This window comes from Protopterus annectens, chromosome 6.part0 (genome assembly GCF_019279795.1).
Source record: "Protopterus annectens isolate FY-2018-M chromosome 6.part0, PAN1.0, whole genome shotgun sequence".
Lineage (NCBI taxonomy): Eukaryota > Metazoa > Chordata > Ceratodontiformes > Protopteridae > Protopterus > Protopterus annectens.
Window position 1 is genome coordinate 842463576 of NC_056737.1, and position 24680 is coordinate 842488255.

Consider the following 24680-nt stretch of genomic DNA (forward strand, 5'->3'; position numbering starts at 1 on the left):
GCCAGAGCCTCATCTATTATAGACAAGCCAGTGGCTACTTAAGTGCATCTGTGAAACTGGCAACTCATACTCTAAGAAATCCACCTGGACTTGGGCCATGTTCGCATCCGAGGGGAGAATCCAAGCCACTGGCTTGCTGTGGATCATTCAAATAGAAACTCTTCATAAGGCAGCTAGCCTATGCTTAGTCAGATGAGCTTAAGAGGGTATTTTGCTTCTCTAATGGGCCTTGGGAATATACATCTGCCAAACTACACACACTGAAGCTATGCTCTAGACCCAGGCAGTAAATGCCACTATGAAGTCTGAATAATATGGCATTTGCAAGCACACATACTAATCCTCAATGAGACACATTACATCTCCAAGTTCACAGGCAAGTGCCAGTCAGTAATCAGATAACTTCAAGCCTAGCCAAAAATGCTATTCAAAAGTTCACTCTAGCCTCAAGGAGGTAAAGACAAAACAGACTAGGGCAGAATTTGAGGCTGTCCATCCAATTATCTAGATTTACCTTGAAGATGGCAACGGTGCTACTCTGCTTAAACATGTACAGCAAGTTTGTTCCAGATGCGAGGGATATGAAAATCAATCACTGCTGTGCAGCTGCTGCTTAACATTGTTACTTTTAACAGAGTATTTGAGATAGCATTAGCTGTGCAAAGGAATAGGAAGTCAAACAGGGTTGGATGTTTCATGGCCTAAAAGCCTACAGACAGATCTCCACAAAGAGTTTAAGAGGGTACAGAGAAAGGGCCGTCAGTCTCCATGCTGAGGCCACTGATCTTTAGTTTTGAATCTGAGGTCTCTTCAATTGAGTGATGTTTTCAGACCAGCATGAAAAAAGGTACATTACATTCAATAAAAGGGTCTTATAACAGCAAAGGGAAATGGAGAACACTTGATCTAGTGAGATACCTTTGGAAACGAGTCAAAGGCTTTCAAAGCTACTGTGAAGACTTGAGTGCCTAGATGTCTTAGAACGCTGACAGGAGGAAGGGATTATCTAATGTTGAGTGAAACTGCTTGAAAAAAATGCATCGTTCATTTATTGAGACCACCACCTGTGCACCAGTTGTTAACCCAGTTCAACCCATATTGGAGCAATTGTGAACTGGATGAAGATTGCTGACAACTGTAAACTGGGTGGTGGTCAAACAGCCATAGCTCTGAGAAATATGCCCAAATAGAAAACCAATTTAGCCCTGTGGTACACCACTAGCAACATTTTTGATTTCAGAAATGGTACATTCAATTGTAACCACATTGGTTGTCCGAATAAAAAAAAACTGATAGACCTCTACAGAACAGTAGAAGCAATATGACAAGTTTACAAGTCCATCTATAAATGCCTGTATGAGGAACAGTGTCAAATGTCTTGAGCAGGTCTAGAGATGCTGTAAGCACAGCCAGTATTCTACAGCTTCAGTTACTTTTTTCAAAGAAATGTTAAAAGCAGGACTTTTGATCGACAAAAATCAAACTGCCAAGGGTCTAGAGTTGAGATTTTCAATGTCCAGATTGGAGGTCCAAGATACTACACTCTACAGCTTTAGCTTTACACTCTACAACTTTAGATAGGTTTGTGAAATTAATGGGGTTTACAGTTACCAAGGTCTTTTGGGTCACCCTTGTGTAATGGCATTACGATGGCCAAGTTTCAAGAGGTTAAGTTGAGGGTTCAGGAAAGTTAGATCTGGCACTGATAATCAAGCAACCAGATAGGTTAAGGTACATGAAGAATTTAGTTTAACAGGGCTGAGACAGACTGTTACACAATTAAAAGGGGGGTGTCTGGGATTGCGAAACCTGTGTAATAGCTACAGCTGCGAGTGGGATAAAAATAAGTACTCAATGTTAACTAGGATATTAGCCATTTCCTTCAGGTCAGGTAGAAGTATTATTGGAGACTAGCTCCGAATGTTTAACTTTCTGAAAGATTTGCAGTTTATGGTTTTAGTCCCTATTAAGTTCACACAATTTTGAGCTAATGGTTTCCTTAAGCCCTTAACTAGTTTTTAAGGTAGGTAGAGGCACTTAAAAACACACCAACACAAGAAACTGCTTATGTATAGGGCTATTCCACCATGGAAGTAAATTTCTCATATTTGATGCAGATATGGTCTGCCTTAGCAATAGAACTATTTTAAGTAATAAATGCTAAAAAGCCTACTATGGTCTTGTACAACTTTTAAAAGATTAAAAAGATAACTAATCGATATTGGACTGGAGTTGAGCCATCCGGTAAAGGGAGAACAGCTTGACTAGGCAAGAAGAGCAGACTGCAGCTTGTACTGTCCCAAGATAAATACGGCTTAAGTTGCGCTGTTTGCTGACTGAAGGCATTTTGGACAGAACTGAAGTGCTGCATGGAGCAGACTAGAAATACAACTTACAGATGCAATGACCAAGGAGAGAACAGAACAGTTTCCAATATTCTACACTGCATTAGAAATAGGACTTCCTCACTGCTACTGGTTCTTAAAGATGAACTTGCAGTTATCCACTTTTCATTTATTTTACTTTGGACTAAAAGTCTAAAAATTAGAAATGACTGGGCAAGTAGAAAAATCCATGCACTCATACTAAAGAAGAACGTTACCTTGAAGCATAGCTTAGAAAACATGGTAAAAAAAGATTAGTATGTACAAATCTGCTGCTGTTAAGTATATGCAGTTTGTTGCAACAGAGCATTTAAAAGTACATAGGAGTTCAGGGGGCCTGCACAGCTTGTTTATAAATCAAACCACAGCCATACTGAAGAAATTCCTGAAAATGTGAGGACTGCCTTCATCTCCAAACCCTTTAATTGCAGTTTGGCCAGTGTGACCACAAGCACCTCAGTCTTTTGACAATACTCTTCACAAGATTGAAATGCAGCAATTAGTGGAGTCAAGGTAACATGTGCAACAGCCACTTACCAGCTCAGATGGAGACTGGTAGACTCCAGACATTCACAGCTGCAGAAACACCACATCAAGACAGCTGTAGGGTTCGGGTTCATTTGCAGCAGTAGTTTAACAAATTATTGTAAGGAATAGTAGTATCACTGAACTGCCATCACTCCAAGGTTCACAGGGCAATGCCGGTAAGTGTCACTGATTAAATGAATTATGAGATTACAAACTGAGTGGCAGGAGATAAAACATCAGGTCCTAGGCATAGCTTTACAGGTAAAGGACCGAGACTTGACAGCCTGTAAAAGTTTCAGATGTCAAGCTGCCTAACATACAAATGAATTCTTCCTGCCAATGATAGCAAATCAGTATTCAGTGGGAAACTGCTGAACTTTCTGGGACTTGCTGTCCATGACTACATATGCATACATCATACTTGGAGAAAACAGATATAAAAGCTATACTGAATCTAAAAGTAGAAGTGTACCATAATTCAGAGTTTTCTTCAAGTCTGGAGATTTGGAGTTGTTCAGTCCACAAAGTAGTCTGGTAAAAACTAAGAAACCACTGCTAGTAGTTACTCCCTGTATTCACTATGACACATTTAAGTATTACAGCTGTGCATACAACATGGAAAACTTTAAATATGCACTCTTGACAACAATGTCAAACAAAAGCTGAACATGTAGTTGGAGCATAACAAAAAGAAAGCTAAAAATCTGCACAAGCCCAGTACATGTGTATCCAAAATTTCACAGAAGCAACTTGGTTATGGATATCTGTAAACTCTAAAAAGCCATTGCTTTCACACCTAATAAAATACAATTTAGTGCTGACATATGCATGCAATAAAAATTATTCAAATCTTACACGATTACTAGATTTCCATCACAAAAAAGTGACTTACCTGGTGGGTTTTTAAGAATGAACGTACATAGTTTGTGTTTGGTATCCAACATGCCTCTGTATCCACAAGCTTTACAAGAGTTACCGATGGTTTGCTTCTTAAAATTAACATGCTAGGAGAGAGAAAATCTGGAAATTAAACACTGCTATGCCCCAAAACCCATTTACAATACAATGAAGTTGACAAAACTAGTTAAAGCATGTTCAATGGTCAAATGCTTACATCTTACCAAAAAAAAAAAAAAAAAAAAAAAAAGGAAGAAAAAATGCACTACTAAACATAATTCAAGAATTGCCAAATTCTAGATGTTTCAGGGGGAACTGGGGAGATAACTGCAGCGATAATTCCTTAAAGCATGTGCTACCTTAGTAACCTTCAGCATTCCCACTATAAGGGAAAAAGCCACACTCCTAGGAAAGCAGACTAAAGGCCATACTGGCCTTTAAAAAAAAAAAAAAAAAAAAAAACTGTCCTTGGATTAAAATAAGGCACACACCAAGAAAAGCTCGGGTAAGCAGACAGCTTTAAACACCAGATTCTTATACCAATAAATGATCTTTGGAACAAATAAAAATTTAGTGCCATTCTCGTTATAGAAAAAAAGGCTTGGGTGGGGGATGACTAGGCCAGCAAATCCATCACATCCGGGGAACAATACTAGTTAGCTTAGCTCAGGCATTTCTTGGCTGCCATAGATCTCTTATGTACAGACATCAAAAAACCAAGATCCTGCAGTACATAAAATTCTGGTATCTTAACAGTTTCACCTCTAGGATAGTTCCAAGCCAGCTCACATGGATATCCCCACTGTTACAATACTCCAGATTCAAAAGCTGATCAGGACCTAGAAAATACACCCCATTTTGCAAAAAGTACTGAAATGCCAACCATTTTTGAAAAATGCTTGCAAAATGTAATGTGAGCACTGGTAGCAAGAAGCTACAGTTTCCAAAACCCTTGCTAACAAAACCATCACTACAAAGATACTAACAAAACCATCACTACAAAGATAGTTGGGGAATCTCCCTAAGCATCCAGATTGGTTCAAATAAAACTAGAGCTGTGTACATCCAGACAATGCAGGAATCTAAGAATGCATTTGTCAAAACAGCAGAGAGAGCGGGGAGAGCGAGCGCGGGGAGAGCGAGCGCGAGGAGAGCGGGGAGAGCGAGGAGAGCGGGGAGAGGAAAAAAAAAAAAAAAAAAAAGAGGGACAAAACTACCTTTAGACAATGCAGAAGCCAAAAGATAAAGACTTGCTTTAGAAATGTTGGCACCCAATTTCTTGGACAAGAGTAGAGAAGGACCACGACAGATTTTGTTCAACCCATAGGACAACATCAGTTTACCAGGAAGTGTCAGACTGAGCCAAAAGTGCCCTTTTATCAGAGGAAACTAGGGGAGAAAAGCTCCCTAGTTGAATAAAACATTTTCTTTCAAAAATTTATGGAGTAACAAGACATACATGGGCAGATACACAGGAGCAATCAAAGTTCTGTGAGGTTTGTAAAAAAGTTGATAGATGCACAGGAGAAAATTCATACAATTCTCAGGGTTAAGTTGCATGAGATAGTCGTATAGGAAAATATTATACATTTGAGTAGACAAGTACAATCTTCCTAAAACAATTTGATTAAATATGTAGAGAATTAAATAGTTTAGAATATAAAACCAGGACAATAGATCACAAGTCTATTGCAGTAGGATGCAAACTCTGAGATCAATAGATGTGAGAGTAGAGAGTGTACAGGGGTGCAGAGAGAAGTGGAGGATGTTAAAATGTAGGCTGTGTGAATGGGAAATACGGAAGTTTGTCTACATCTACACAAGCATTCCCCCACCATCTGTACAAACAGAAGATAGATGTACTTGCATTCTTAGCTACTTCAGGCACAAAGGAGGGGGCAGTTCTAACGAATACAACTTAAAAGAAAAATTATGCATGGAATGCTTGTGCCCAAGGTCCAATCTTCCTGGAAGAGGAGACTGCCACAAGGGATAAGTTTTCCATGACAGAAAAAGTCTGAAGGGACAGCAACTTCAAAAGGGGTGGTAAATTTACCAATGACCAAGTACAGATGTCAAACAGTGACCAAAATCATAGAACAAATCTGTCTGCAGAAAGGTCTTATAAACTTAAAGGACAGAGTTGACAACTTAGTGGCAATATGGAAGCCACCAGATTAGTTATGACAGGAATGATAGATCTGGGACAAATACTGCTCCTGTTCATGCACAAGGCTACCTGGCAGTAGCCAACTGTTTGAAACCTGCACAATTACTACAATGAGTCTCTGTACGAGGTCTATGGGTACAGGTAAAAAAATGTTCATGTCTACAGGGCATGAAAGGACCTCAGCATCACATGCAATGGAGACTCCAGAATGTCAGTCTAGGGGAATGAAAGTCCAGGCGATGCTTGGACAGACTAAAAGAGCAGACTAAAGTCTTCTAGTGAAGTCTGACCAGGAGAAATTAGGAGGAATACCTGCTGGGGTCAAAATGGGGCTACAACGATTTCTGCCTTGCAATTCTTGTACTCTAGAAGCTTAGAATAAGAGGAAATGAGTGAAAGGAGTAAGCTTCCCAGTGGCAACATCTGATCGACTAGATCCATGAGTTATCCACCTACAGGGAGGAGAAAGTTGCTGCACTTGTAGCTGGTTGAAAAATACAAAGTGTCACAGCAAGACCTACCCCACACCCAGTGGCAGAACAATCAGAAGGCAACGGGCTGAGCTGCTTCACTTGGAAACTGGGATGAAAAGCAGCAAAGTTTGGTGAAAAGGCCCACTTCCAGAATGTCATGGCCTCCGAACAGAGGGGATGTGGATAAGCCCTGACCCTTACTTGCATATCATGCTACCAAAATGTTGGGAGTGGATGACAGCTGTACTACATAAACCCCAAAAAGGACAGACCAGTCAGTTCAGCATGTGGATGTGTAGACTGTCCAAGGCACATAGTTATCGAAAGGCTACTTTACTCAAAAAAAACACCCCCCCCCAAAACACACAACTGTAAAGCAGAGGCATCCATGGTTACAGTCTCCATGGAAATGGGGTTGGAAAGGTCCACCAGAACAGATAGACTGCATGGATACTCAAATTAGGACAGAAAAAATGGCCCCATTAAACAGAGTATCAACTAAAGTACCCTCAAGCGATATCTGGCATGAGTCACTATGAAAATCACATACACTGCTCAGTCATTTGTATTGCACTTTATCCAGAGAGAAAAAAAGGTCCAATTATTGCCCAGCATGCAGCCTATGAAAGTAGATCAGATGCATGGGCACACTTTTTACCCCCCATCCGAGGACACTATTAGTGATGTTGTCTGGGTAAGGAAAGTAGAGAGCACTACAGCTTGGGTGCTGCTACCACAGACGTGCGCTTGAATACCCAGAGGGGCTGTAGATGGATCAAAAGGCAATAGTCAGATTCCTGGACTCCTGGGACATACACCTGCAGATGAGAATTTACAGAAGTGCAAAGAACAGAGTCTCCACTGGACAGACAGGGAAGGACAGACTGCAGTTAACCACAAGAAAAGGCTCTGATTATGAACAGATTTAGGTTGTTCAGAACAAAAGGTGGAAGGCCTTGAGGTTTTTACCCCCCCCCCCATTACAAATGTCTAGATAGTACAGTTATGCAAACTGATTGACTGTAAAAGATGTTCAAATAACCACTGCTGCAGTAGCCTTAACAGTACAGGTTATATCCTGCAAAGGATACAACAGCTAGCCACCTTCCAAAGCTTTAGGGCACCTTCCACAAGGTCAAACTGTCTGGCAGCTTCAAGTCTGAGCACCTCTAGCAGCTTCAGCTGATAGAGAGTTTGAGCACCAAGCTCTTCAGAGCTTTGCTGCCAGAGAGGGGAGTCCAAGCCCTGAAAGTACTCTAGTAGGAACAAACTTCACCCTGGCATAAAACACAAAAAAACAAGAGGAATGTAGGAAGGGAGGGGCTACTGCAGAAGCCATCATTTGAACATCCGTTACAGCAAGTTTCAACTTCTGTACTACATTAATCATACTCATCACTGCTGCAGTCGCCTTAGCTGTACGGCTAGATTATCTATGCTTGTACATCTGGGAGGTGGAAGGGCAGCCAGGAGCCTCTAAAGAATGGTCCATATACAACCTGATCTGGACCTAGCGAAAGAAAACCAAGCTTTTAATGGTTGGCAAGTGTATCCAAGCTGCAGCTTCTAGAATACTTCAAATCCAACATTTTCCAAAAGCCCATAGATGAAGCCAAAGCCCTGGCAAAGTGGGCATTAACCCTGCCTGGAATATTAACTATTGTGGAGAGTACAACATATACAGTCATTTGTAAATGGTTGACACAGGCTGTCCCTTTTTACTTCACAAAACAACTGTTCCAAAGATTCTGAGAGATAGAAAAGTTGTGTAAAAATCTTACCATAGATGTTTTCACTATTCTGTACAGTTGGATTTTCTCCTCTTGCTACCCGAACGTCTGGCCAATATACAAACGTTTGCAGTCCCTGTATGGTACATGGGCTGTCCCAACATGGCTAGCAGAGTGTGGGCCATAAAGTGATGTCTGCATGCACCAGACTTCAGAACTGTGCCCCCCAGTTGGAACCAGTCCCAGAGACGGTAGTGTAAGTCCCGTGCCATCCAAGAAGGGAAATGCCAGACCTCAGGAAGAGTAGTTGGGAGGGAGGGAATACTGCAACATGGAAGAGAAGAATATCTATAGTTATGGTAAGATTTCACACAACTTTTTTAATGTCCTTCTATTCACATGTTGCAGTATTCTGTACAGTTGGGCGAGTGCCAAAGTTCACCAAGAGGAAGGGGGTGGTAGCCTAGAAGAATTCTCCAAGAAACTATGGAGAATAGCCCTAGCGAATCCAGTCCTGGACATCTGGTCTATTTTGTAATGTTTTGTGACCCGTGTGCACAGACGACCAACTGGCTACTTCAAGAAAAGTGGAAATGTCCAGGCCCTTGAAGAAGGCTCCAGATGAGGCCACTGCCCTAGTGGAATGGGCTTTTAACACTGCCTCGCAAGTGTTTTACCATGCTGTAACAAAGAGTAATAGTCCTGGAAATCCAGGCTGAAATGGTTTGCTTAGTTAGTTTTCTACTGGGTCCTGGGATGGAAAGATATAATTGGTCAACCTGTCTGATGTTCTTTATTTTGTGCAGACCAAACCTAAGCAGTCTGTGCACATAAAGGGAACAAAAGTACTTTTCTCCCTGCAGACTGGGAAAGTGGGCAGGTGGATGGTTTGGTTTAAGGAAAGGTCATTAACCACCTTGGGCATGAAGAATGGGTTGGTTCTGAGGATTACCCCATCACGTGGAAGATGAGGAAGGGTGGAATAGCCATGAGAGCTTGCAACTCAAAACTCTTCTAGCGGAGGTAAAGTCCACCAGCAGAACAGTCTTCCATATGCAGTGTTTTAGGGAAGCTTTGGATGCTGGCTCAAAGGGAGGAAAGTGTGAGCACATAGTTCAGGTCCCATGGAGGTGGAATGGGCTTCCTTGGTAGCCTGAAATGAAGTACCCCTTAAGGAACAGTTTTGCAGGCAATCTAAAAGCTAGGGGGGGGGGGGGTGTCCAGGGGTAGACAGGCAGAAATGGCAGACAAACGGGCCTTAATAGAGGAGAATGTTAACCCTGTCTGTAAAGGTTTAGAGGAAGGACAGCACTGGGGGACCTCACTTTGCAATGGGCCCAAATGCATTCCAAGACACCACATACAGAATAGCTTCCAACCGATAAGCAAGACCTCCTGGTAGTAGGTTTCCTGTCCTGCAGCACAGAGCACATACTCCTTGTATAGGTGCCTGAAAGGGATTAAAATCCTATCACCCACAAGGTGAGGTAAAAAGGATGCAATCACTGCTACCAGACATTTGGTGAAGACTCTGGGGTGCTGTAGACAAACCAAAGGGCAAGGCAGAGAATTAAGTGAGAGGCGGCCACTGAAAACCTCAGGAAACTCCAGAAGCTGGCCTTATGGAGAGGAGGTAGGCATCCTTGATGTTAAAGGTGGCCATGAACCCTGGAGAAAGGATTAGAGGGGAAGAAGGTTGGCAGTGTAAGCATCCAGCATGTGGGTATGTGCAGGAAGAGATTCAGATGAGAGATCTAGAATTGGCCTCCAAGGCCAGTCTTTTCTTTGGTACTAGAAATATAGTGGAGTAAAAGCCTTTTCCCATAGACTGTGGAACAGGCTGGATGGTGCCTTGGGCCATAAGACTGTCCAGAAATGGTTAAGAGGTGGAGCTGTTCTTTTGGGGCTAAAGAATACCCCTTCTCTTTGGGCGGGGGGGGGGGGACCTAGATCATGAAGTACCTGTGTTCTATTACTGACAGTACCCACTCATCTGAAGAAATGAACCTCCACACTTTGACCGTGAAAGATGCAAGGAGAGAGAAGGACTCAAGCTTGGCAGTAAACCTAGCAGGAGTGGATAGCCTCCTGGGAGCTTTTCTTCATCTGAAAAAGGAAGTGGGACCTGAATGCTTCCTGATAACTGGGACTTGGATGGATAATTCCTTTGAAACTTGGGAATTAGAGATACAAACAGATACTTTAAGTCTTGCATTGCCTTACCTTTTTGTTGCAAGAACTTAAACCAAGTCTGCAACCTTAGATCCAAATGGACCTGAAGGTGCCTCTACTAGTTTAGCCCTAATCATCTAGGCTGGAGGTGTAGCCGGGAATATCTTTTTAGGGCAGAAGGTCTCTGCTAGGTCAGCAGTGTCTGGTCACCTGAGAGGTCAGGGGGGTGAGGGTGGGAGAAAAAGCCACTGAGCTTTGGCTGGACAGATAGAAAGCAGTTTGGAAATTTTCTCCAAAAGGGCTAAAGCATATACTTGGACATGTATCGATACTGGATTGCTCTGAAAGCCAGTGTTGCATAAGTGTTAAATCTTTTTACCCACACTCCATGGCCTTGCTGTCCTTGTCAGCTGGGAGGGTGGTGGCAGACGGCAGTAATTTAGAACCCTTGTCAGAGAGATGGTGGCTGGGTCTGCAGCTGGGCATTTTACCAGGAATTTAGTCTCTAGGACCTTATACAACCTATCAGGTCTGCAGGGGGCTGAAGGCTGAGAGTCTGGATTAGAGGATGTTGCAAAGAAAGCATCAAGAAAGGCTGGAAGTATAGGCAAACAGCCGTGGGCGCTGGGGAATCCATCGGGATCAGCTCATAGTACTGTTTTTGCACCTCGGAGTCCCACATGAAATGCACTCAGCTAAGGTTTCCCCAAAGTTGAGATCTACTGCATGGGAATCAGCTTCTGCAGACACTACTGCTGGAGAGGCACATCCAAGTGGGAAGTGAGTTGGGAGGTGGAAAAGGATTTTTTTTTTGAGGAAGAATACTCCACTTCCACCTGAGGGATCTGACGCCTAGGGCTCTGTACTGGAGGAGGGATTGTGGAAGTCCCTGGAGCAGGCCACAAGGCCATGAATTAGAGGCTTTGTGAGCAAGCCTGCCAATCTGGTTTACTTTAACAGCAGAGGTATGCTTTCTTTTAAGTGATTGCTTAGCAGGCATCTGTACAGAAGGCCTAGGACTGGACTGCCGAGAGTCTTTTCCCCTCTGAGACAGACACCCACACAGCCTTGGTGAAGTGCCTTCTGCACAGGGTTCTGCTGCTTCCAATAGGGTACCTGCTATACCCAAGGTGATTAAGCCCGACAGCCACAGGATGAGCTGATTGTGATGGCACAGCGACAGTAGCAGGTCTTTCGGTCTTGGCCTTTTTTTTTTTTTTTTTTTTGACAGTTCAGCAGGCAAGTTGGAAGATCCCTCCATAGCTGTTTCAGACATTGGTTCTCTAGATACAGGTTGATTTCGTGAAGTCTTATGCAAGGTCTTTGGTACAAAGGCCTGGCAGACCGGGCAGGCCTTGAAGTAGGGTGACTTTCCTAAATAGAAGAGTTCATGGGTGTCCTTGTGTGGAATGACAGCTGCACTTACTTGTCCTTTCTGGATAACATGAACAAGCACCATATGACTGAAAAAAGGTTCCCAAAGGGGGCACTTAGTATCAGACAGCCGGGAAGGCAGGAACACCATACGTTCAACTGGTGCCACAGATATTCTGACGTCTGGTGTGTACAGATGTCACTAATGGCCCACGCTCTGATACACAGACATCCCACGCACCATCCAGGGACTGCAAACTTTGGTATACTGCCCAGATGTTTGGATAGCAAGAGAAAACCCAACTGTACAGAATATGCAACATGTGAATAGGACATTTACTTCTGTCACTATATAGTACCAGAGTTACTTGTGGATATACAAGGTAAGCAGTCTCTCATTTTTGGGGTTCAGGAAAAATAGGAAGATGGATACTTTGGCTTGAAATAAACTGCTACCACTTGGGCATAAAATTATAGTTCTCAAAGAAACTGTTGAAAGTGAGATGGAGCTACAAGCTTTCACGTCAGGAGGTCAGACCATTCTATGTTAAGAATTTCAAGTCAGCTGCTTCAAATGGAGTAAATGTTAAACTCAAAAAAAAAAAAAATCCAAAGAGGGGTCACAGGTTTTCTTGGAGGCCTCTAGTGCAAAACACTTGTCAAAAAATGTTTTTGACGCAAGAATGTATAGAATGAGGCTCATCCATGGGTGAATGTTGAAATAGCTGCTAAACAAACAGTGAGAGGACGAAAGGTCACAAGATAAACTTACATATATTGTAAAACCAAAGAACTAGTTCTGAATGGGTGCTAGTTCTGTTGGCAAATTGGTTAACCATTTTCAGTTTACTAATATACAATTTTCTCGTTGCAAGCTTTGTCTCCATTAGTACCTGCTGCATGTCCTCACCAAGCAGGGTCTTGATTCCCTTTAGTAACTATCACCCAGGCAGTCAACTGAATTGGACTGGTGTCACTTATCAAAACAGCCCTGTTCTCATGCTAGTAGATCCAGTCTTACTAGTTTGCAGCAATTGCCCTTGGTCATTTCCACAAGGGAGAACCATAATTGCCTGGGCCTACATAAAGTCACCACACTGCTCTTGGAGATCCCTCCTGAATCTTGAGACTGAATTTTAGTGTGTGGGGAAAAGCATAGCAGTCCTATCTAATGAAAAAAAAAAAAAAAAAGCATTTTTTCCAGACCTTCCTTCTATGGAGTCCTGAAGCAAAATCATACCAGCTAAATGGCAAGAGGAGGCAAAGAGGACTCCCTACAGATCGATCAAATCTTAGAACCCATCTCCCCGGACTGGTTTCCATCCCTGAGGGTATGCACTTATCCTACTCTGCTAGTCAGCCATACAATTTTACTTTAGAATACAAGATGCCTGTAGAGTGAGAGACTGGGCTGTAAAGCTATACCCCCAAGCCAACAAGGCTAGTCTGCAGAGGGGGCATGACCTTGCCTGTTGACATACCACATGACAGTGGTATTGTCTAACTGGAACAGGTACTGGGGGCCAAAGTGAGTGACGACAGTTGAAGGTCCTTAAGTCAAACAACTTTTATATTTGTGTGTTAGTCAGTCCCTCATGGCCCACACACCTTGCATTTCAGAGTCTGCTTGGGGAGCAGTTTCAGGAGAGAAGTGTCAGTGGTGGCAGCAGCTTTGGAACAGGAGAGAAGGGGAGCCTTGAATTTAAGGACATCTTGTCTCCATAAGTGAGACTTATTCCAGTGCTGGAGTTTGTCATAAGGGAAGAGACAAGGTGTTGGTGCTGGGACTGGGACCAGAGACTTCAGCTACCACTATGTGAAGCTGTTCCAGGAATATTGCAAGACTTAAAGACAAGAGACCCAAAATCCTGAGGTATTCCCTCTATATGCCGTAGAGAGGATTTTTCCTGTGGAAGATGTTTGAACTGGACTAGTCAAAGCTTTTGACAGAAGGGGAAGAGAGGGAGGGGGGAGGAGACGGGGAAGAGAAGGGAGGGGGGGAGGAGACAGAGAGAGAGAGAGGGAGGAGACAGAGAGAGAGGGAGGGAGGAGACAGAGAGAGAGGGAGGGAGGAGACAGAGAGAGAGGGAGGGAGGAGACAGAGAGAGAGGGAGGGAGGAGACAGAGAGAGAAGGGGGAGGAGACAGAGAGAGAAGGGGGAGGAGACCGAGAGAGAGAAGGGGGAGGAGACCGAGAGAGAGAAGGGGGGGAGGAGACAGAGAGAGAAGGGGGGAGGAGACAGAGAGAGAAGGGAGGGGAGGAGACAGAGAGAGAAGGGAGGGGAGGAGACAGAGAGAGAAGGGAGGGGAGGAGACAGAGAGAGAAGGGAGGGGGGGAGGAGACAGAGAGAAGGGAGGGGGGGAGGAGACAGAGAGAGAGCCTGCAAGGAGCTATAAAAGTGGAGCTAGACACTTTTGTAAACATTCTTGGTGCAGTGGATAGTCTTAAAGGCTAAGAGGACTGAAAATTTGATGCATCTGGTTCACATTAAAAACATCTGAAGTGTGGATGAATAGGAATGTGGCAAGCATCTTTTTAAATCTATTACCAGGTAACAGGTTGTGAAGTGGCATTTTGAATTTGGGCACCATCTCAAACGGGTTTAGGAAAGATGCAGAACTGGCCTACAAGGGTTTATCTTTTGCAGTAAGAGCATCCTTTAACAAAACCCCCTTCCCACATGGGAAGGGGGAAATGGATGTCACTCCCTTGGAAAGCATGTGAAGGACACGTGGAAACTAAACAGGCTGGTCTGGACAAAGGAATTACCCCCCTGAAATGGACAAATTCTCTCCCACTACCATCTGCAATCTTGAAAGGATAGTCAGAAACCATTTTGTTGGAAACCATCTGTTGCCAAGGAAGACTTTCAGGAATGAAAGCGGACAGCCAGGGTGGGAGGCAAAGTCTCTGACTTATTGGACTTGCCCTAGTTTTGGGAATCTCCAGAATTGTTGGAACTACCTTTCCATTTTTTTTTTACATTTTACATTTACCGGGATAGTCAGACTGGACATGTCCTTTTTCAGAGGAGGTCTGGGAAGAAAAGCTCCACATAGAAAAAACAGTAAAATACAGAAACAGTGGTACAATACACAAGTAACAGTAAAGACAAAGCAAGGTAAGGTTAAGCAAATATAGGACAGTTCTGTTTAAATATTTAATATTCAAACAATACTTCAGTGGACTGTAGTATGACAGGATAATGAACCAACCACGGTTGCATGTAATACAATGTGAAATAAAAATCCTGGTGTAGTCAGTGCTTGTGTGATCTTAGGAATAAAAGGACAGTGAAATACAGATAGCAGGAATAGTAACTGAAAACAGAGAGAGTAGACTTGCTTAAGTGTTGATAGTGGCAGGCCTGGAGATAGTGACGGCACAGTTTATCAGGGCAGAACAGGGACACCACCACCTGGATAGGAGAGTTTTTAAAGACTAGTTTTAAATTGAGCTAGGGATGTGGAAGTAGTAACATTTTTTGGCAGTGCATTCCAGATTTTTCCTGTGTGTTCTGAGAAGAGGGAATCACCTGCCTGATTTTTCAGAGACATTGATTTGAATATGGTGCTTATTGCCAGAGCGTAATGATCAGTTAGTGGTGTATGGTTGCATTAGGGAAACCATAGACAAAGCATTCCTAAGTTTTACAATTGCTCAGGACAAAATCTCAGCCCGATTCTTCAAAAATCAGGAATCCCAGGACCAACAAGAATAGTTTCCCCTTGCCCACTGAGGGGGACCTCCAACAGCCAGGACAAAATGGTGAACCCCCAGCCCTTCATGGCTGTAGGTGCTACAGCAGAGGGATCTCTGGTACAGAGGGGGAAGAAAAAAAAAAAAGTACAACCAAGGGCCAAAGCAGAGTCACCCACCTCCCAGTAAGGTAAACTGCTCTTCTGCAGAGACAGCAAAGGCCGTCTTGCTCAACTGTGTGGTTGGAAAGACAGACCATGGGATTGTGATTCTTCCATGAAGCGGAAAAGGTCAGTGGTCAGCTTTTTCTACAAAAAGAACAGCAAAAAGCATTTTTATAAACACTCTGCCAGCCCCACAGGAGACTGCAGACTACAGCATAGTGAGGTTACAGAAGTGCAATACCCTCTGGATATTTTCCTTACACAGCCATCATACGCAATGGCCAGCCAGTCAAGAGGAAAGAACGGCCCAAAAAGGGAACACCTGATGAAGACCAAAGAATGGATATTGTTAATTCTGTAGAACCTCTGCAGTCCTTACAAGAACTCAGAAAATCAGATTTTGGTTTAGAAGCCCCCCCCCCCCCCAAAAGATGCAGGTTCTGCCAATTGTCAGCACCGATGCCCAGGAGCTGTAAACTTCAACCCAACATTGGACATTACACTGGGTACAGTAAGGTCAAGTGGAGAATAAAACGTGTTTCTAGTAACTCTGTGCCCAGTTCTATCTTATGCCTAGACAAAAAACAGCACGTAGGTCAAGGACCTAAGAGCAGCTAGAACAGTCACACAGGCCATTAGAGAGCACCATTAAAGTCCTTAGGCAACAGAACACTGTATGTGGATTTGTGATAAAGGAGCCACCATTTCAGGGCTTCCTCCAAGCAGTAGTTAAACAATTTCATAAGTCAGCAAAGCCACCCAAGACGACAGCGACCAAAATGCCCGTGCAAGGATACAGACCATAGGACCATTTGGCCATCACCAGGCTACATTACAAAATCTTTCCCAGCCTGGGTTCATCAAGTGCAAGGGTGTGACCAGCCTCTTGGCCTTTGCCTAAACCCAGAACTAGAAATTCACATAGTGAATCAAGCCCTTCCTCTTGCCCTGGCCCTTGTCCCACTCAAGAGTCCAAGGGCATGGAAGGCTATAATCACACCCTGCAAAGGCCCTCCCCAAAGGTGGTTAACATCCAAAAAATGTCATACCCAGACAAGTGAGATTCACCAGAAGATCCATGCAATTCAAGTGCTGGAACCAGAAATAACCCCAAACCTGAAATCCTAAAACCTTACAAGTCAAACTCAAACAAATATGCAGATTACTCTGCACCCCTGGGCTAGTACGTCACTGTTAAGGCCAGAGGGGCAAACATATGTTGAGACAGTCAAAGCCATCACCCCCTCCTCCCAGAGGGGGGGCCTTAAAGGGCTGCATGACCCCTAGAAAATCTAGAGCTCATCACCCCAGTGAGGAAGTTAGGACCACAAGCTGGAAAAAGAGGTGCTAGTCCCCAAAAGACACCATATGATTAACAAAAGCTTCCCACATTCTTACTACACTAAAAAGAATAGAAGCAAACCTGAGGGACTCCAATTCAAGGGGCTACAAGGCTCAGGGCAGTGAAAGTTACCTGAACAAGAGAGCGATTGCACAGCAGACATGCAGACAAGTCATTTTCCCTGTCCCCCCCCCCCCCAATCAAGGATTCTACACACTAATGTCAGAAGCTGGGCACCACACTTCACCAGCTCTGAACACCCAGTGCACCTCATTTGCCCTAGGAGTACTGTATTCCATCTTTTAGAAACAGTAATCCATCAAAAGCTCAGGTCCTCATGCTAAAAGAATTCCAGTGAAAGAATTAGCCAAACCAAAATCATCCTGTTAGATACTTTAACTTATCAAAAACACAAGTAAACTGCCACTATAAAGGTATCACAAGTAGCATTTTAAGCACATCTTACAAGTGTACCCACCAGGCTGCACACATCTGAGGCTGTTCACCATCCGGGTCTATATTACGCAAGTTTCTGATATGGTCAACACCATATGATCAAAGTTTTGAAACTTCAAAAATGTACACAAATAAACCACTTAACAGCTCTAAGCAGCTGCCCCACACCACACCTCCACTACTTAATATACAGACTTAGATCACACTACAGTGCAGAAAAGGGAAAATCACTTTCCACGCTGTACGGAGATCTCCGTTAAAAGATTTGAAGTTTCAAAACTTTAATCATATGGTGACGACCATATCAGATTCAAAGTTTTGAAACTTAGATCTTCTGAAATAGACCCCACCATCCATCCAGCTGGTGAAGGCTTCCTACCAGCAGCATAAAAAAAATTTACTACACCAGTTACATACTTGCAAATATTCCATTTCTTAGGTCACCATACAATCTGCAACACATACTCAAATGAACGTTAAAAGCAACTCCCCATAAGAAATTTTCTATTCTCAGCAAGGAGAAGTTTTGGAACTCACTACAGGTGGTACCAACAAACAAGAGCACACACCACAATATGCACAAAACTTAAATGGCCAACTTGTACGCTTGTTACAGTCCTGTACGCAGCAAATTTTCAAACAACTGAGAATTACTGCAACTAGAACAGTCTTACTATAGCAAGCTTAAATTGCATCAGAAACAATTCTGACACAGAGTGTAGCTTGCATATTTTGACAAAATGTAAGAAAATGCTTAAAACACATGCGCACGGCCATACAAGAATAGCATAAGCTGTAATTCTCGTCCTCTGCCCAAATCAGTGTTCACTTGTTTTCACAAGTCCTAACAGCTAGTTGCATGCTATTTAAAAAAGTAAAGCCTTTCCACAAACATGCCCCGCCCGAAGCAGCAATCGTCAGAGTTGCATCAGAAACAAGTTGCCAGGAAGCCCCCCACAAAAAATTCAACACAATGCTTTTATGCACACGGGAATCTACTTTTAGAAGCTAAACCAGAAAAAGGACTTCACAGATAGTAGAAAACTGCCTGTATCTCAAAGATATCTTTTACTATACTGTTTCCACCTATAGGTAATTTGTTTTGGCAACTCAGAAGTTGCTTACTATCCAGGTGCTTCCTGCCCTTAACTATTCCTAGGAATATCCAAATGACAAGTTTAAATATCTATGTTTTACCCCTCCCATTACTACCACATTCAGCAATAATCACCTATACAGCCACACACTCGTTAAGTGCTGCTGCGATCCAACTGAGTTGGAAAGCAACAAGTGTGCTGAGGAAGCACTGCAACAGGAACAGCTACAAAATTAAATTTTGTAGCGGTCAAGGCAGAAGCTACAAAAGCAGAACCAGGGGGCATAAAGCACAACCATATCAACCACACATTTTATGGAATGTTAAAGTACTTGTTATGCACGATCTTAAAGATATCTGCGCAAGTTATCAAAGCTATATTATGGGGCAAGTTTCTCTGCAGGCACCCATATCAGCACCAAAATTATTCTGTTTAGTAGAAACACTGCACTCCAATCAATTTGGGGATACCTGTACGGTTACCTGAAAGTCAATAACCAATGACCTACCAACCATTAAAAGTCCTCCATTAATGCTGTAACCAGACATTCATAATGGAAAGAAAAAAAAAAAAAAAAAAAAAAAAAAAAGGGAAAATCTTTAACAGACCCTTGACAGTGTTGCAACCTTATCCACAAGGGGACACTGCATCTTAATGTCTTGTACAGAAATCCATTACACTTCCTTATTCAAGTTTAGAAAATTGTAATGCGTTTTATCCATGATCTGGAATTAAGTTTTATACAAAGCATGTGTACCACATATTTCTACTTAAATTTAAGTTCAAAAAGGTCAAGCATTCAAAAATCACCATTTCACAAACTTTACTTTTCTAAGAATACTGAATATCTGAAATAAATCTAACCATTTAAACAATGTATTAAATATAAAATTAACCACTCCTGCAACTACTGTCTTATGTCAAGCATTTCATTTTTTTTTTTGGGGGGGGGGGGGCATAACTGCAATCTTGCAAGACCAGCAACAAAAACTGGAAAAATTCTGAATTTGAAGGCAAAGGGCTCAAATAATTAGAACTACAAATCAAAATTTGAGATCCATTACAAATGTACTTACCAGAAAGCAAAATCCTTTTCATCCAGTCTAATACAATTGGGTACAGTTATTCCTGACTGAATCCAGCCCTTAGCTACTACTACAGTGCCTCAAGCACTTGAGAATTTTTCTCCACAATATCCCCCCCTCCCAGAGAACTTCTCCTTTCAGATAAGAGAAGACAGTCTAGTGACAAAAATGTATTAGAAATGGCAAAAAATACTAAATCATAAAGAATCAGTAACAACTTGGAAAGGGGGGGGGATACTTCCAACTTCAAGAATCCAGCAAAAACCTTCACATCATAATTCAGTCTGATCTGACAGTTGCGAAAGAATCCAAGCTACCCACCAACTCGGGTGGAAGACAAGCGAGCCATTTGATTAAGGATCGTAATTTACCCGACTTGGTGTTTCTGCAATGTGTTACAGGTAATTTCTTAATTCCACATATTAATAGTGAAATAGTTCATCTGGATTAAAGCCTTTGTATAATATGGGAAATGTTAAGAAACTGACAATATCAGTTGAAGCTGACATGCACTTAAAACGGCTTACAAATGGAGTGGCCCAATGGTATTTAGGTCCTATACTTCCCACCCTGCCACATTGCTTACAAATGGAGTGACCAATGGTATTTGGGTCCTATACTTCCCACCCTGCCACACTGCTTACAAATGGAGTGACCAATGGTATTTGGGTCCTATACTTCCCACCCTGCCACACTGCTTACAAATGGAGTGACCAATGGTATTTGGGTCCTATACTTCCCACCCTGCCACAACACATTAAACAAAAGGTGAACCAATACAGCTAAAAGAAACAGTAGACTACGTATTTGCAGATGTTACCATTTTATGGAGTAGGGGAAGTCACCTGGCAGAAAATTCCACTGAAGAAATCCAGCAGGTTATCTTTGATTCAGATGACAGAACAGCAGAAACTGCTGCGAGAATGGTAATTACACAAAACCGCATGGCATTCGATTTTACTAAAAAAAATGTAGCACTTTTGCTTTAATGGGAAATAAATACTAGTAAAGGGGGTACGTGTGTTTTGGTGAGAAAGGAACAAGTGAAAACAAGAACCATCACGCCCACTGAATGGAAAGCACAGATATTCTCCCGGCTGGCATATGACCAGAGGGAAATCTTAGGTGTTATTGGTTACATCTGTGTACCTGTGGTAGCGTTGTCACCTCACACTAAGACGCTGTCCGATCTCAGCTAGAGCGCCTTCTGCATGGAGACATGCGTGAATGGGCGTACCTTCGTTGAAGGTTGTGCGTCAGGCCTGGCAAGCCAGTATGTAAAAAAAAAATCAACTGCCAATCATTAGCGGACCGGAGTTCTGCTGTGGTGACCCCTAACCAGGAAAAGCCGAAAGACAAAAAAGTTTGTTACATCTGTGTAAATATTTATTTACATATGGCGCCATAAAGTCTGCTCTTCAAATTTTCCCTTATAACTACCCAGTTTAGTTTTAGCACTCAAATCTATTTCGTTAAGCTCAGCACTTGTTCAAAACATTTTTTGTACTTAAGCACCTATCCAGGCATGTCCAAAGGGTCAGTTTCCCAGTGTTTTCTCCTGTTTACCTGATGAATCTGGGCATCTTGGGGCAATGCAGCAATTGCCTCGTACACAGACATTCCTCTCCTACCACCTGTGAGAGATGCACTTATACAGCCAAACTGGAAGCAAAGCGCTCTTCACCCAAGACTGGACTAGACCGTCAAGAGAAAGTAGACACTTGCACCACTCAGCCCCTCAAAACCTATACCACAAAGAAACAGAAGACGCACACCTACATTCACTGAGGCTCAATAAACATCGGCCCGAACAGAGACCTTCAAAGCAGAAACGCAAGCAACCCCCACCCCCCCCCAACACAACCCAAATGACACACAGCCCACAAACTTTTAGTGTGCCACTCAACCACAGCCCATAAGGTACAACGTACCAAACACCAAGTCATAGGAGACTATAGTCAAGCACACTGATGTTCCACTCGCCAGGCTAAATGAGGAGAAAGTCAGCTGCCTGTCGGGTGCCAGGATCCGCCACAAAGCACACGCTCAGGTCACTCTGCAACAAGTAAAAATATGACTCATTGTCCATGTTGGTGTGAGTGACCAGAGACGTACCTCCCTGGACTACATGGAGAGACATGGAGTTCTCCAGTCTTGTAGCCCAGGCAGATATGACCTTAGCCCCGAGTAGCATCCTGCCATCACCGAGAATGACACCACACAAGGACAAAATAATGGACTTCAAAAATTGGCTAAGCTTACTATCATTCTAAGGGGATCCAGTATCTGTCTGCCTGGGATGACAGACCACGATGCTTTGCCAGAGATGGCTTGCACCTGTCGCCCTTGGGATTCCGGATACTGGCTAAGGCTCTTGCACCCCTAGGCAAGGATCAAATGACAAATTCACCACCGTAACAGGTACAAGCAAGCAAAATCTGAGGATAATGCTACTCCATGCTAAAAGTCTAAACCTCAAAATGCACTCAATCAAGGCACTCCTTAAAAATGGAGAACACAGGCATCTATGCAGTGACAGAGACCTGGTTCAAGGCTCGAGAGCGCATCCCTGCATTACCAGACTAATTCATATCACACCTTTTGACCACTAGCTTGGATCGAAACACTAAAGGCGGAGGCATGTCCAAATTCATCAAGGGTATCCACACCTCCATGCTAGTTGCTCAGTATAATGCAGAGATTATCCAAGTGCAACTAACTCTGGGTAAGACTGCAATCTAAATTGTAGCTTGCTACAGATCCCCCACCATGCCCCAGGATTCCCACTCCTCTTTCTTGATACATGGGAAAATATGTACAACCCAAACACCCTAATAGACGATTTCAACTACCCCATCATTAACTGGGGAAACTACTCATGTAAGAAAAAATATTAGGTTATCCAGACTACTTGGTGAATAATCTCATCCATGAAATACTTAGTTCAAGGGAGATAGAAAATACAATTATGAAGTTTTGGTTTGTATTACAAACCAATGATGAATTTAAGAATTTGATCAAGAAACCATCCTGTTAGAAAAAAAGAGGCCGATTCTATAAACACTCCCCAGTTGTCCCCATTTTAAGTTAACTTTGGGTGCTTGAACAAGTCCATCCCCAGCATAGAGGGGGGGGGGGAGAGTCCACCCAATCAGGAAGTCATATGGATCTGGCAGTTGAGGTGCGCTGCACAGCAGCAGCATGAACATGAACGACGCGTTAAGCATAGGACCAGTTCTTCAGACGATTATTACATTTTCCAAGCATAGTTTGTTTCTTTTATATACAAGTTGTAGTCTTGGGTTTTTTTTGCAGATATAGGAATATTTAATCTTTTTACTTTATTTTTGTATAGTATATACTATCATCATCTTGAAATGCTTTCTAATTACTTTTAATTGCTTTCCAGTACCAATTAAATTCAGCATGTGACTCATCTAAGCTTACTAAGTTTTTCAGTTTTTAAACCTGCTTGTTACCATTACCTTGCTGCAGCTGAATTTTTGTCTCCAGAAACTACTCATGTACCAACTTTTGCTCAACATTTTCTGAGATTCAAACTCCAAAACACCTTGGATAAACTTATCCACCCCCCCCCCCCCAGGGCAGCAATATCCTAGACCTGGTAATTACCAACATGAGTGACAGTCGTTTCACACCAGAGGTCAATTTCTCGTTGGTCATAGACCACAACCCCCCCCCCCCAATTAGGAAAACCACCATAAAAGAAATCCTCCAAAGCCAACTTAACCACCCATGCACATGGGCAATAGAGGTACGACTGGTGAATCTTACACAAATGCACTTAAGCAGATCGTGCTATGCCTAAAAGAACCAAGATGCTATCCTCCAAAAAAAAAAGCAAGCCAATGTGGTGGTCCCCTGCCATAAACACTCTACAACAGAACACACGCCTCAGTAAGAAGCAGAGATCCCTCAAAATCCTCCAAACTTAGTTACGAACAAAAATCACCACCAATTATAAGGACGACAAAGCATTCTACAGCTATGTCAAGAATCTCAATGGAAACACTCAGATCTGCTCAGAGTTGTAGCACAATTGGCACTAAATATACAGAACCAACAGATATTGGCAACATCATGGCAGATTAACTTCACCCCCCCCCCCCCAAGGGCCCATCTCTATACCAGAAGAATGCAAAGTTCCTGTAATCACAGCTGCACAGGTAAAAAACAAACAAAAAAAATCCACCAAAGCCAACACAGCATCCATGGGACCTGAACATCCCATGCTACGTTCTACACGAACTACAGAACTGGCACCCCACCTAAGTAAAATGTTCATAGCTTCACCTCAGGCTTTGTGCCCACTGAATGGCACACAGCAACTATTAACCCACTCCTCACCATGGACCCCAGGAACTACTGGCCCATTAGCCTGACAAGCCTGGTCTGCAAGGCCACTGAATGTATCATGGCACTTAAAGATACTGGCAATCTCCAAATTCTGGACCCCAGCCAGTTCGGGTTTGTAAAAGGCAGATCATGTCTCCTAAACTCGATATTCTTTGAAGCAGTCACCAAAGCTGTAGATGAGGGTAAGGTGGCTCACACAACCTATCTAGATCTTGAAGGCTTCGGACACCATCCCCAGCTCGAATTATAGATACAAACTAGGTATAAATCCCTATATCACAAGATGGGTTGCCAACTGGCTCACCGACAGAACCCACACTGTGAAAGTAGCAGACTACAAATTCTACTTCAGACCAGTTAAAAGTAGAGTACGACAGGGTTCAGTCCTGGGTCCTCTCCCATTTGGTATCTACTTCTCTGAAGTACATGCTAACACAGAAGGTATTTGGCTAACAAAGTTCAGACTGCAAACTAGGAGCCATAAATCGAAACTCCCAACAACGGACATCCTACAAAAGGCCGTCACTGAGAGATGCCTGGTGTTTAAAGCCATGGCCTCAAGCTCAATGCCAAAAGTGCACAGATATCCCCTTTGGTAAAAACTCTGTACCCATGAACTACCACATAGGCAGTAGTCTACTTATCAAAAATGAGAGACCTTGGGAAACAGGTGGACAGCAATCTCTCCTTTGATAATCACATTGCCACATTAGTCAGGAAATCCTACGTGGC

At 43.0% G+C, this 24680-nt stretch overlaps 1 protein-coding gene across 1 annotated transcript in view; it reads right to left on the minus strand.

The window, feature by feature from the left end:
• The window catches only part of EIF5 (eukaryotic translation initiation factor 5), a 587707-nt gene that overhangs the window by 540099 nt on the left and 22928 nt on the right, over positions 1–24680 (minus strand). Inside the window, exon 5 of the mRNA XM_044074522.1 lies at positions 3805–3916. Within this exon, the coding sequence (XP_043930457.1) occupies positions 3805–3916 (112 nt within the window). The remainder of the gene's footprint in view (positions 1–3804; positions 3917–24680) is intronic.